Source organism: Gossypium raimondii, chromosome 10, assembly GCF_025698545.1.
Source record: "Gossypium raimondii isolate GPD5lz chromosome 10, ASM2569854v1, whole genome shotgun sequence".
NCBI classification, from domain to species: Eukaryota; Viridiplantae; Streptophyta; class Magnoliopsida; order Malvales; family Malvaceae; genus Gossypium; species Gossypium raimondii.
The window spans coordinates 31633601-31647370 of record NC_068574.1 but is presented as its reverse complement, the minus strand read 5'-3'; the positions used below and the strand labels follow the sequence as shown (position 1 = coordinate 31647370).

Genomic DNA, 13770 nt, shown 5'->3' with positions numbered 1-13770 from the left:
AGTTGTGAAAAAGGGCTAGGAACGAGAATAATCTTGGTTTCAATGATAATCTGAATGGTTAAGATGCTAATCCTCTTATTCGAAGGGTTATACCAGGCATGAATAATAATTTGAATGGTTAGAGCGCTGATCCACAAGTCCGTAGGGTGATAGATGACCGAGATAGACCAATCCGAGAGCATGTTATACCTATTTTAGATTATTTGAATCCAGAGATAGTTAGGCCTCAAATACAAGTGCAGTAGTTTGAACTGAAACCGATAATGTTTCAGATGTTACAAATAGTAAGACAGTTTGGAGGACTACTCACTAAAGATCCAAGATTACATTTGCGACTTTTCCTAAAAGTCTGTGATTTGTTTATTCAACAGGGTGTTCCTAAAGATGCCCTAAGAATTAAATTGTTTCCACATTCCTTGAGAGACCGAGCAAGAGCATGGTTGAACGCTCTGTCATCAGGGATAATGACATCATGGAATGACCTTTGCCAAAGGTTTTTGCTACGGTATAATCCACCAAACATAAATGACAAGCTTAGAAATGGCATCACATCTTTTTAGCAATTGGAGGATTAAACATTATATGAAGCTTGGGAACGATTTAAAGATTTAATTCGAAAATGTCCGAAGCATGGATTTCAGCACTGAACTCAAATGGAAATATTCTATAATGGGTTGAATGCACATATGAGAATGGTAGTTGATGCACCTTTCAATGGTATATTGTTGGATAAATCTTACAATGAAGAATATGAGATCTTGGAAAAGATTGCCAACAATGACTATAAGTACCCTACCACAAGACTTAGGATGTACAAGAGAGATGTTGGTACCATGGAGCTCAACGCAATTACTTCATTGACAGCCCATGTATCTTCTTTAGCTAATATGATTAAAATAATGAAAAATCCAACTGCTATTCATGAGATGAAATCAACTGAGCTATCATGCGTTTATTGTGGCGAAGATCATATGTTTGATGAATGCCCATCAAACCCAGCATCAGTATACCACATGGGTAATTTTAACCGGAAAAATAACCTCTATTCCAACATTTACAATCTAGGGTGGAAGGAGCATCCAAATTTTAGGTGGGATAATCAAGGTGCAGAGAGTTCACACAATGATGCAAGACAAAATATCCATAATGCACCGCTCGGTTATAATCATCCTATGCCGAGGCAAAATGCTTAGCAATGTTAGGTTTCATCTTCTAATTCTATTGAATCTTTATTGAAGGAGTATATGGCCAAAAATGATTGTGTGATTCAGAGTCAAGCTGGGTCTCTCTGAACTCTCGAAAATCAAGTGGGGAAAATAGTGAATGCTTTAAATTCAAGGCCACAAGGAGCATTTCCAAGTGATACTAAAAATTCAAGAACCCAAAGGAAGGAGCGGCGTAAGGCCATCACTCTTAGATGTGGGACTCAGTTGGATGAAGTTGTTTAAGATGCCATGATAGAAGAAGACAAATCAGACGTAATCAGGAAAGGATCTCAGAACCTACTAAACAATATACAACACCTGAAAAAGGGTACATAGAGAAATGTTGTGACAAAATCAAATCATGTTGCCAACAGAAATGCCACAACAAAACAATATCAACAACCTGAAGGAAGGCCATATTTACCTTTTCCTCATCGATTTCACAATTCCAAGTAGGATGTTTAGTTTATTTTTTTAGATGTTTTTAAGCAACTCCACATCAACATACCGTTAGTATAAGATTTGGAGCAAATGCCCAATTATCTGAAATTTATGAAAGACGTATTGTCAAAAAAGCGCCATTGGAAGAATTTGAGATTGTTGCTCGCACTGAAGGGTGCACAACAATGTTGATGAATAAACTACCTCCAAAGTTAAAGGATCTAAAGAGTTTCACTATCCCGTGTTTAATTGGAAATCATTATGTTGGTAGGACGTTATGTGACTTAGGAGCAAGTATAAATCTAATGCTTATGTCTATTTCCAAGAAGCTAAGAATTGGGTAAGCAAGACCTACTAAGGTGAATTTGCAACTAGTTGATTGATCCTACGCCCATTCAGAAGGTAAAATTGATGACGTATTGGTAAGAGTGAATAAAATTATCTTTCCTATTGACTTCTTTATTTTAGAATTTGAAGCTGATCAAAATGTGTCAATTACCCTTAGAAGACCTTCTATTGTTACAAGCAGAACTCTAGTTGACATATAGAAAGGTGAACTGACCATGAGGGTAAATGATCAGCAGGTGACTTTTAATGTTTTTGATGCTTTGAAATGTGCAGATGAAATTGAAGAATGCCATGCCATTGGTTTGATAAAAACAGTAATGGAGGAAGAATTCAACGACTTTGCCACAACAATATTAATTATAACGAAGACTCATTAGAAATGATTGATGAAGTACGTTTTGAACAAATCAGTGAATTCATCGAAGCCAAATAGACATTGAGAGACCAAGGAAGAAGTTTTACTCTTTGGATTTATCGAGTCATTCATTCAAGCCTCCTAAACCTTCTATGGAGGAACCTCCTACATTGGAGTTGAAACATTTGTCGTAGCATTTAAAATATGAATACTTGGCAAATAACAGTACATTGTCGGTAGTGATTTATGCAGAATTGACATCCGGATAAGAAGTCAAGTTGTTGGAAGTCCTGCGATGATTAAAGAAGGTGTTAGGGTGGACCCTTGCTGATATAAAGGGAATCAGCCTTGCATTTTGCATGCATAAAATCTTGTTAGAGGATTGTCACAACAAGTCTATTAAGCAGCAGAGAAGATTGAATCTGATAATGAAAAAAGTTGTCAAGAAAGATATTATCAAGTGGCTTGACGCTGGCATTATTTACCCAATTTCAGACAACTCATGGGTAAACCCTGTACAATTTGTCCCTAAGAAAGGAGGTGTCACACTAGTTAGCAATGACAATAATGAGCTCATGCCAAATCACACAATCATAGGATGGAGAGTGCGCATGGATTATCAGAAGCTTAACAAGGCAACTAGGAAGGACCATTTCCCCTTGCTGTTTATTGATCAGATGTTGGACAAGTTAATAGGGAAAGCTTTTTATTATTTTTCAGATAGATATTCAAGGTATAATTAGATTACCATAGCTCCCAATGACCAATAAAAGACAACTTTCACGTGTCCATATAGTACTTTTGTGTTTAGACAGATGTCGTTCAGATTATGTAATGCCCCAGCTGTTGGATCACTGGGACGCCCCATGGCGTAGCAGAAAAATATTTTGGTGATCCAAAATAGGAATTCATGCATGATGAATGAATCAGGAAGAGAAGGTCTGAAAAATATACCTTTTGTATTCTGAAAAATAGGAAGGAACCACTGCTATTTTAATCCCCTTCGCACGCGGCTGATCCAAAGCTGCAACAGAATCGTCTTGGGCTCTACGTAGTCCACCCTGTTGTGAACGAACAAACAAAAAAAACTCTTACTGAATGTTTCAACCAATTGCGCCGAACTATAGAGAACATTATTAAGATAAAAAGAAAAAAAATAATTCTTAATTATCATCTCAAAACCAATTTTGTCTAAACAAGGAATTGAAATAATGTTCTTAGTCAAATTGGGCACAGAAAAACAATCTTCTAAACGTGAAACAAGTACATTAGGAAAATATAAAGTATATGTTCCTACAGCTAATGCATCAACTCTTGCTCCATTTCCAACTCATAGGTCCACATCTCCTCTAGCCAAAGTCCTACTCCTTTGCAGTCCCTATACAGAAGTACAAATATGAGAACCACAACCAATATCTAATATCCAGGAAGTAGTAGTTGATAAATTAATAACAATAACATAAATACCTGAAGTAGACACTTAGCTTTCTTTGGCCTTCTTGACTTCCTCAAGATAGACAGGGCAGTTCCTTTTCCAATGTCCAATCACACCACAATGGAAGCAATTTCCTTCCTTAGCCACCCCTCCTTTGGGCTTCAGTGTAGCCTTTCCATTTTTAGACTTAGGCCTACCTTTACCCTTGGGCTTTGTCTTAGGTTTAGCTTTCCCCTTGCCCTTGTTATTACAGACCTTTACAATGGGCTTAGGTCCAGTCTTTTTCATGTTACTTTCAGTAGTTCGCAACATGCTGAGTAACTATAGAAAAGTTTTGTCAATTTCATTCATATTGAAATTGTGGACAAACTGGCTATAGCTATCAGGAAACGATTGCAGAATAACATCAATGGCCAACTCTTGGCTTAGTGGAAATCCAAGTTTAGACAGACTTTCAATATAGCCAATCATCTTAAGAACATGAGGTCCTATTGGCTTCCTTCTGCCAGCTTACATTGGAAAAGGGCCTTAGAGGTATCAAACATCTCTTGCTATGCTTGCCCCTGATAAAGTTCTTCCAGGTGCTCGATCATATCATAAGAAACCATGTCCTTGTGTGGCTTCTGAATATTAGGATTCATAGTGGCAAGCATAAGACATCTAATGTCTACCATATCATCGAGATGCTTATTGTAAACATCTCTATCAACCCTCGAGGCATTACTAGGCGGTTCATTTGGAAGAGGTTGTTCAATGGCATATAATTTCCGTTCTTGTTTGAGGACAATCCTTAAGCTAAGAAACAAGTTAAGGAAATTTAAACTATTCACTTTGTCCTTTTCAAGGACCGATCGCAATGAAAGTGAATTTGTGTTTGCAGCCATAATATATCTAGAACAATGAAATATAAGAGTGAGTAAGTCTACCAAGTTTATATTAATCATTAAAATGACATTATTAAATGATGCTCCCACTATTTTCTTCAAAATTAATAACCCTCATATTTTAATTTTGAAAAGACTTTCTCAAAAGTTTTTCTAATGGGTAAGGATCCATATTTCACCTCCTCTTAATTCAAATTTGGCTTTACTCTCAAGATTATGGTTATTTAGGTAAACAACAGTTGCTAATTACATCACATGTAACTCTTAAATATTGGGTGAACAACTCTTGCTCTAATCATCTTATGATTTATCGAAATTACTTGCCTCTAGGTTTATAATCCTATTAGAGTAACCTAGTTAAGTCACTAACCAATGTTTTAACCAACGAATATCACTTGTTTATTCTTCGTGTTTAACCAAGATAGATACTAGTACTTCGCTTTAGCAGAACCTACATAGTATCGATCAAGGCCTTAACGGGGGCAATGATTGGAAGGCAACGTCGACTTAATATTTTGATTGAGGGAATTTTATTGACGTTGCATCTCACCAATTATGGTCTACTTTATTCCATTAAGTCCTTTAATTGATCTCATCAATTAATGTTGTTTACGATTATCAAATTTTAACAAACTTAAAATTTGGCATGTTTTAGATATCCATAGCATCTCATACATAAATAAATAAAGCAGTAAATAAATGCAATAGTTATAGCCCATATACTAAAGTGGTTCCTTCCAAGCCAATGGGAGAATCAAAAGGAAACCTAAAGGTGTAAGCCATTTCACAAGCTTCTTGTCTACTTTAGTTGGCCCATCTTTCTTCTTGTCTGGCCCACAACAACTCATGTAATTAACAATTTGTAGAAACTCGTTTTACATACGAGGGAGTAAAATGAGAAGATAAATACAAGAGAAAAATAATAAGGCACGACACGCAGGTCATATTTATAAGATTTACAACCTTTTCAAATAATAAAGTAAATGGGTTATCGGACCATGTCGCACAAGTAAAATTCCAAATAAGATTACTGGAACAACTATTGTTCCCTTTCGAAAATTCCAATAAGTTAACTGTTAACTTCAATGAAAACCCCACTGCTCTTAAACATATTCGTTAACCCTTAACAAACAGTGTATTAATCAGCCGAAATTTTTGTTAAACATATTACATGCATCAATTATATATAATAGATTGAACAAATCAAAACAAACAACATGCATATTATACAACTGCATCAACCATTGAATTTAATCTTGAATCTGTATCATACAAGTGGCTTTGATACCGTTGTTGGATCACCGAGATGTCCCGTGGCGCAGGGAAAAATTATTCCGGTGATCCAAACCAGGAATCCATGTCAAGGAACAAATCAAGAAGAAAAGATTTGAAAAGTATACCTTTTGAGCTCTGAAAAAAGGAAGGAAGCACTGATGTTTTAATCCCCTTAGCAAGTTGTCAATCTAAAGCCGCAACAGAATCATCCCGGCCTCTACGTAGTCCACCCTGTTGCGAAGGAATGAACAAAAAACTCTCACTGAACTTTTCAGAGAGTTTTTTTGAAAAGAAATGTTGTTGCTAGACCTAGGTTTATTTCTTTTTGTGGTTAATGTTGGTTGACACTCTTCTGCACACTAGGGTTTTATTTTTTTCTTTTATGATTCCTTTTATTTAATATCCCCTAAAAAAAATGAAATCCCCTTTTTGGTGCCAGAATATATATAAAAGTATCACAATGTAATATCCTTTCTAAAAAGATAATTAATTTCCATATATATTTTATGTTTGACCAAAATTAATTATTATGATACTTTATTTTAATAATTTTAGTAAACATATCATAATTAATATTTTATATGAATCAAATTCATAAATTTATTTTAACTATGTTCTCTATTCTTGTACAACAAATTTGTACATATATTACATTTATTATTTAACTGTAAAATTACATTAATTTAATAATTAATATAATTCTCATTATAGTTAAATTTAATACTAATTGTATTTATATTTTGTTCATTTCAACCATAGGGTGTGACCTTGTAGGCTCTTGCAACATTGGTAGTGATACTATAACATTCTAACGTTACAAGCAATGAGTAGCATCTAGCGTTGCATCATCCCTACCCAAGTTACAAGAAGTCGTGGTTCAACATAACCTTTCTGTGATAAATTTTCATGTATTATATCCTTTTGTCCTTTATATCTCGATTGGACACAAGTCGTAGAATAGTCACACTTGCAAAGTCTAATCTCATGTTTCTTGATACCTGAAGTAGACTACAATAAACAAATAAGTGTAATATCTCATATTAACTTATTTTAGCATGGCCATTCATTTCTAGTCTCACTTAATCAAGTGCCCTAAGATATTGCTCCCATTATGTAAAAAGGACAAATCCTATCTTGATCAATCATATCCCACTACATAGATTGTGGCATACCCAACATCACTCTTTATAGTACAACCTGTTATAGTAGATGTAAGACTATATCAAAATATATGACTCACTATGTTGGGAAAATGATGATCTCAAGTCTAAGGAATGTATACATAGTTATCACTATGAGTAATGTTGTGAGTATTATATAATAATCCAAGAAAATACTCATAGCGGGTCAGTCCAATATGTCGTTCTCTAACATATACTCATGTATTTTGACATCCCTATGTTAATGACAACAGTTTGTCATCAATCAACTACATGTTAGTCTTAATCCATTATTGTTGTCCAAGCCCACAACAATACTCAACTAAGGACATTTTAAGAATAATCATATTATTTTCAGGACAATGTTATAAAACGATTTATTTATATGCAAAGAAAAGAAACTGAAATAATAATGGCAATGCCTTATATTAATAAACGAGGTAAAACATGTTATTACAATCATCTCATGATTGGTCTTTGGGCATACTCTAACACCGACAACTTTTCAGCGTTCTATGATGGTCATATTTTATGTTATGGCAGAAAATTCTTTGAAGTTTTCATTGATGATTTCTCTGTATTTGGAAACGATTTTGAAGATTGTGTGAAAAATTTGGAATTGATTCTGCGCCGCTGTGAAGAGACAAATCTTGTCTTGAAGTGGGGAAAATGTCACTTCATGGTTCGTGAAGAAATTGTCTTAGGGCATAGGATATTACATCAAGGAATTCAAGTAGACAGAGCAAATACTGAAGTAGTAGAAAAATTGCCATCTCCCAGCAGTGTCAAGGGTGTTAGAAGTTTTCTAGGTCATGCAGGATTTTATAAAAGATTCATTAAGGATTTCTCAAAGTTATCTAAACTGTTGTGCAAACTACTAGAGAAAAATAGACCCTTCGATTTTTATGAACACTGCCTGGGTGCTTTTGAGGAATTAAAGAGAAGGCTGGTAGCAACACCAATTGTAGTACCTCTAGAATGGATCTTGTCGTTTGAACTCATGTGCGATGCCAGTGATTATGTTGTGGGAGCAATGTTGGGGTAGAGGAGAGAAAAAATGCTACGTGCAATATATTATGCTACCAAAACCCTAACAAATGAACAACTTAATTATACCACTATGGAAAAAAAGTTGTTAGCTGTGGTATTCGCATTCGACAAATTCCATCCTTATCTAGTGGGTACCAAGGTCATAGTTTACACAAATCACTCAGCTATCAAGTACTTGGTGTGTAAGAAAGATGCCAAGTCGAGATTGATTAGGTGGGTATTGTTACTACAAGAGTTTGATTTAGAAGTTCGGGATCGAAAGGGGACTGAAAACCAAGTGGTTGATCATTTGTCAAGGTTGGAATCGGGTGATGTAGATGGCAATGATAACTGTATTAAAGAAGATTTTCCAGACGAACAATTTTTATTTGCCAATACATTATCTTCATACGTCAGTATAATGAATTTTTTAGTGAGTGGTGTGATACCGCCTGATTTAAACACCCAAAAAAGGTGAAACTTTTTTCTTGATGCTAAGCACTATTATTGGGATGAACCCTTCTTATTTAAACATTGTGCTGATCAAATCATTCGAAAGTGTGTCCCTGATGACAAAATACATAGTATTTTGCAACATTATCATTTCGCTCCTTATGGAGGACATTTTTAGAGGAATGAGAACTGTCGCTAAAGTACTTCAGTCGAGATTCTATTGGCCAAATTTGTTCAAAGATGCTCATTATTTCTGTTAATCGTGTGACCATTTTCAGAGAACAGGGAATCTATCTAGGAGACATGAAATGTCGTTGCATAGTATATTTGAGGTTGAGTTATTCGATGTATGGGGAATAGATTTTATGGGTCCATTTTCACCATAAGTAGGAAAATCGTACATACTTTTGGCAATAGATTATGTTTCTAAGTGGGTAAAAGTGGTAGCCTTAGCTACTAATGACGCTAAGTCAGTACTGAAGTTTCTACATAATAACCTCTTTACAAGATTTGGTACACCTAGAGCCATTATCAGCTATGAAGGATCCCATTTTGATTGTAAACTGGTGGCCACTGCCTTGCGTAGGTATAGGGTGAATCATAAGATTGCTACGGCATATCATTCCCAAACGAGTGGACAAGCTGAGATTTCTACTATTTAATTCTAGACTCAAATTGCTCCCTAGTAAATTGAAATCTCGCTGGTCAAGTCCTGTTGAACTAGTTCAAGTATTCTCACACGGAGCTGTTGATATCAAAGACATGAAAATGGGTGTTACATTCAAAGTTAATGGACAACGGTTGAAGCACTACTGGGTGCTCATATGGAGCATGACAAGCAAAGCACCAACCTTCGAAATGCTTGAGTTAGAAATTTTGGATTTCATTTTATTTTTTTGCTTTACTTTTAAATTTATTTCTTTTTTTTCTTTTAGTTATTTTCGTTTGTTGGTTATGTGCTAAATTTTTATTTTATTTCTAATTTTTATACATTACTGCAACTTTTCAAAGGCAGGATAAAAGACCAAGCTTCTTAGTGTGTACTAGGAGTATGATTGCTATGGCAGTACAAAGGAGCATTATGCCATGACAACCTGGGTAATGAGGTGTTCAATTATCAAGGGTTGATCGAGGAGAAAAGTCCAAAGGAGAGAGTCTTTGAGCAAATTAACCTAATATTTTTTTTGGGGAGCCTTAGGAAGTCAGCCTATATTGTAGGGTTAGGTCATTTTATTTTCCCCTAAGAATTTCTTTATTTTCTTCTTGCCATGTTAGAAACTTTCCTAGCAGATTTCATCTTCCCTAAAACTGTCATCATTAACCCTCTTATTTCCCTCTTCCCAACTGTTCACGTTTTACATTTCTCATAAAGCTCTCACCTTTATAGTTTCTTTATCTTCAACCTCTACTCCACTTTTTTTACACTACATCTCTTAAAGATTTCTCTTTGTTCCTTTTAATGGATCGAGTCAAGAAAGCTTCTAAAACTGTGGAGTCATTGTGCACTGACGTTTCTCAACCATGGAGAACAAGGGTAATTTTTGCCAAGCTCTGAGGCATTAATACTACTTCGGAAACTCAACAAAGATAGGCTTCTACTACCACACGCGTTTCCAGAGTAACACCTTTAGTCTCTCGGCGCTTATTCGACAAACAAATATTGAATTCCCTGAAGCATCTAGAGCAAAGGATGTCATTGTTTGAAAGTCAGTAGTACCAACTAGCTGAAGACTTGGTCTAAGCTAAAGAGCAACAAGCTCAGTATTGGTCATATGTGAGGGATACGATTTGGCAGTTAAGTGATCTTTGCAAAATAATTTTTTGAAACCAATGCCAGAATTCCCTATCTTTCCCACGGTTTTACTCCTATCTGCTGAGACTGAAACAAAACTAGCTCCAACTACTACCGAAGCTGACTCTGGAAATAAAGAGATCAATGCTAATGTTGGACAAGCTATTGAGGAAACTGAGAAGTCAACATTCGTTGAGCTTGGGAAGGATAAAGAAGAAGGAAAGGAAAGATAGAATAACCCTACTACTACTACAACCCCTGCCATCACAAAAGGCAAAACTCATGTCCCACCATCTCCACTAACCTCTGTGACTGCACAAGATCATGCAATTGATTAGTTGATCAATGATCTTACAGAAACCAATAAGGAAATTGAAGATGTAAACCCCCTTAAAAGGAAGATGAGGTAAAAGGTTAGTACTCGCAAGTCCACATGAAGAACTGAATAAAGTACCTACAATACAGACTAAGCCAAATAATTTTTTTCCTTTTATCTTTTCTTTTAATGATCATGCATTTCATTTCATTTTTCCATGACATTTATCTATCCATAGCTATATTTTTGTTGCACGCACATGCATTGAAGACAATGCATCCTTTAGGTTTAGGGGTGTATTGTGCATTTAGGTTGTACTTTATATAATATGGATGTTTTGCCACTACATTGTAACCATCGAAGTATTGTTTTGTCTATAAGATGTACAGTTTATACTTATGATGTTCGATGATGAGTTTATATTTTTCGATATACCTAGAACATGTTATAGTGGATTGGGTGAATTTAGCTTAGGTTAAAATCCTTGAAAATTATTTCCTAAAAATAGGATGTCTTATACTCAGTGTGTTGTTTTTTTGGGATATAGTAGGTATCTTTTAATGAACTTAGGGATTTTTAAAGCCAAGCATTAGTTATATTGCCACAACATTATTCTATAAAGGACAATAGGCACTTCAATGTTTAGAATTGCCAAGTAGGTCAGCATCACTTTGTTTGGTCCATCGTGTTATTGATTAGAAATGTAAGTCTAAGTAAGAGTGTGTTCCATGAAAATAAAATTAGGGGCACTTCACTGTAGCAGAAATGACTGAGTAGCTAAGGAGGTAGTTGTATGCTCCATCCATCTTTTTAGTAAAAAGTTTGGGCTTCATGGGTGACTTCTAGTTTAAATTGTGACGTGATTGAGTACTGGACAATTCGGTGTATGCTCCACTGTGTTTGTCAAGTCAAAAAATTTCATGACATGCTAAATCCCCTAATACTATAATACTAATAATAAAACTATTTCAAAAAAATAAGCATAAATATGAATAATATATTCTGAGTACGCTTAAAGAGAGTAACTTCTGTTTAGGTAATAAATGAAATAAGTAAATTAAAAGATGGTTGCTTTATGCCAAAAGAGAGAATGCATGCGTAATGAGAAGATTATGTGTTTAGGGAAAAAAATTTGCACTGCCTTTATTGAGCAAGCCTTTGGCACTCGAACGAGTTTTAGGAAAAAATGAGATTCTTAAGAACTAATGTACTTGTTGTTCTTCGAATAGCCTGGCAGTATGAATTGGTTTGGTGCGTTGGCAAAATGTTAGCATTTATGCATATTTCGCTTGAGGATAAGCAATAACTCAGGTTTGGGGGTGTGATAACACTTGAAAAGAGTTATATTTTACTCCTTTGGACCTAGTTAATTGTCTGTGCTTAAGTACATCTAGTTGCATTTTGGGACATTTTATTAGTATTTTTAGCATTGCATTAGAACTTGGGTTGTGTTTAAATATTAGGTGCTTTTAATTGCAAGAAATAAAGGAGTGAAGTTTTGTTGGGGTAAATGGGTGGTCAGATTAGCAGCCCGTATGCCGTGGCAATACCAGGAAGGTGTCCAATCAACATTCAGTGCATATCAATTTTAGCCCAACTCTACTTGTACCAGATACATCTGCCTAGAAAAGAGGAGAAGATAAATCTTGGGGCTGCTGGAGTTATCCTGAAAAAGAAAAACAAAGTGATTTAAAAAAAAAAAGCAAAGGAGAAAACCCTAGCACATGGAACTGCGAGTAGAGATCCTTAGGAAAATTAGAAGGTAGCGGCTGAATAGAGACAGGAAGAGGAAAGACACAAGCAACCCCTCTCAGCCACCTCAGGACACTACGTAGTTAGAGTATGGATTGGACAAGGGAACGCTATCTTGCCGACGTTCTTCCATTATTTCTAATATGTTCCTTCGTGAATTACAATGATGAAAATGACGTTTGAGTTGAATTTTATTTAACAACTTATGAGTTAAATCTCATAGGGTTGGGATTACTTTGATGAAACTTTAACTATCTTTAATGGCTACAGTATAAATCTGAGTTATTTTACTATTTCATTCAATTATTTTATTTTTTACAATGTATGTGAGCAATCCCTAGACATAGTCGACTATGCAACATACCCTTAAATTAATCTAAATTTTGAAAAGGTTAGATTAGTTAGACTGTGGTTGAATGATATGGGTAAGTACTCGATAGATACTTGTAGGAGACTCTAGACATAGAGCAGTGTTCATACAGAAGGGAATAGTGTAGGGTACTATATTACAGGCCTAAGACATAGGCAAGGTAACTTTAGGTTTATGCTACTGGAAGAATCAGGCCACTTTTGAACTCTTCTGAGCAGTAGGTTAAGTATGATTTTGCTGAGGCGTTGACAGGAAAAATAGATTCTTAGTAATCCTGACCTTCCAACTCAACATTGCATAACCCTTATCTTTGTTGTAGTAGCTTTGCCATAGCATTCTTAGTCGTTTATTTATTTGTTTCATATCATTCACGTAGTTATTTTCATAATTGCCATTACATTTCTACTATTGTTTTGCCATAGCATTTCCAAGTATTCATTAATTCCACGTATTGCACACATCACTATTCCTTTAATTGTCACTGCATACTTATTGTTGTTTTTGCCATAACATAGCATTAATCGCATTTTATTATAATAACTTGACCATTTTAGTGCCTCAAACCGATCTTCGTAGGAACGATACTTACTCGTCACTTTACTACATGATTTGATGTGTATACTCGCACGAACCACATATCATTTCACACATGACAATTACGAAGTTCGTTATTGAAAGGACTGAATTTGAACATACAATATATTTTCCTTGAATGTATAGATAGACAATGTGGAATGTTATTTGAACCATGTTTATGAATGAGACAATGTTATATTGATGGAGAGTATATAAGTATTGATTAAAGACCCGTGTGAACTTAGTGAATTATTAGGATACAAATGACATGTCATTAAGGTTTTAAACTATTAGGTACTATGTACCAGTGATCGTATTTTATCAGGTACTATGTACCGGTGACTATATTATATCATGTGCTACGTATAGTTATAATTTT

General features: G+C 35.1%; 1 protein-coding gene and 1 non-coding gene across 2 annotated transcripts; both read right to left on the bottom strand.

Annotated features, from left to right (window-relative positions):
• Nucleotides 1-530: 530 nt before the first annotated feature.
• Nucleotides 531-637, bottom strand: LOC128034171 (small nucleolar RNA R71). The gene has a single exon (XR_008190303.1). It is a non-coding gene; the product is annotated as a small nucleolar RNA R71 (small nucleolar RNA).
• A 3192-nt stretch (nucleotides 638-3829) lies between these two features.
• LOC105775429 (uncharacterized) lies at nucleotides 3830-4668 on the bottom strand. The gene is made up of 3 exons (XM_012597946.1): nucleotides 4346-4668; nucleotides 4155-4286; nucleotides 3830-4097 (listed from the first exon to the last, which is right to left on the bottom strand). Exons 1-3 carry the CDS (start codon nucleotides 4666-4668, stop codon nucleotides 3830-3832), a joined length of 723 nt encoding a protein of 240 aa, XP_012453400.1.
• Nucleotides 4669-13770: the final 9102 nt, after the last annotated feature.

What these genes read in the sequence shown, in the direction of transcription:
- LOC105775429 (XM_012597946.1), bottom strand. Translation starts at nt 4,668, where the DNA reads ATGGCTGCAAACACAAATTCACTTTCATTGCGATCGGTCCTTGAAAAG. An exon ending in CTGGAAGAACTTTATCAGGG is followed by an intron (nt 4,287 to 4,345) that starts GCAAGCATAGCA and finishes GTAAGCTGGCAG; the next exon opens with AAGGAAGCCAATAGGACCTC. An exon ending in TTTCCTGATAGCTATAGCCA is followed by an intron (nt 4,098 to 4,154) that starts GTTTGTCCACAA and finishes ATAGTTACTCAG; the next exon opens with CATGTTGCGAACTACTGAAA.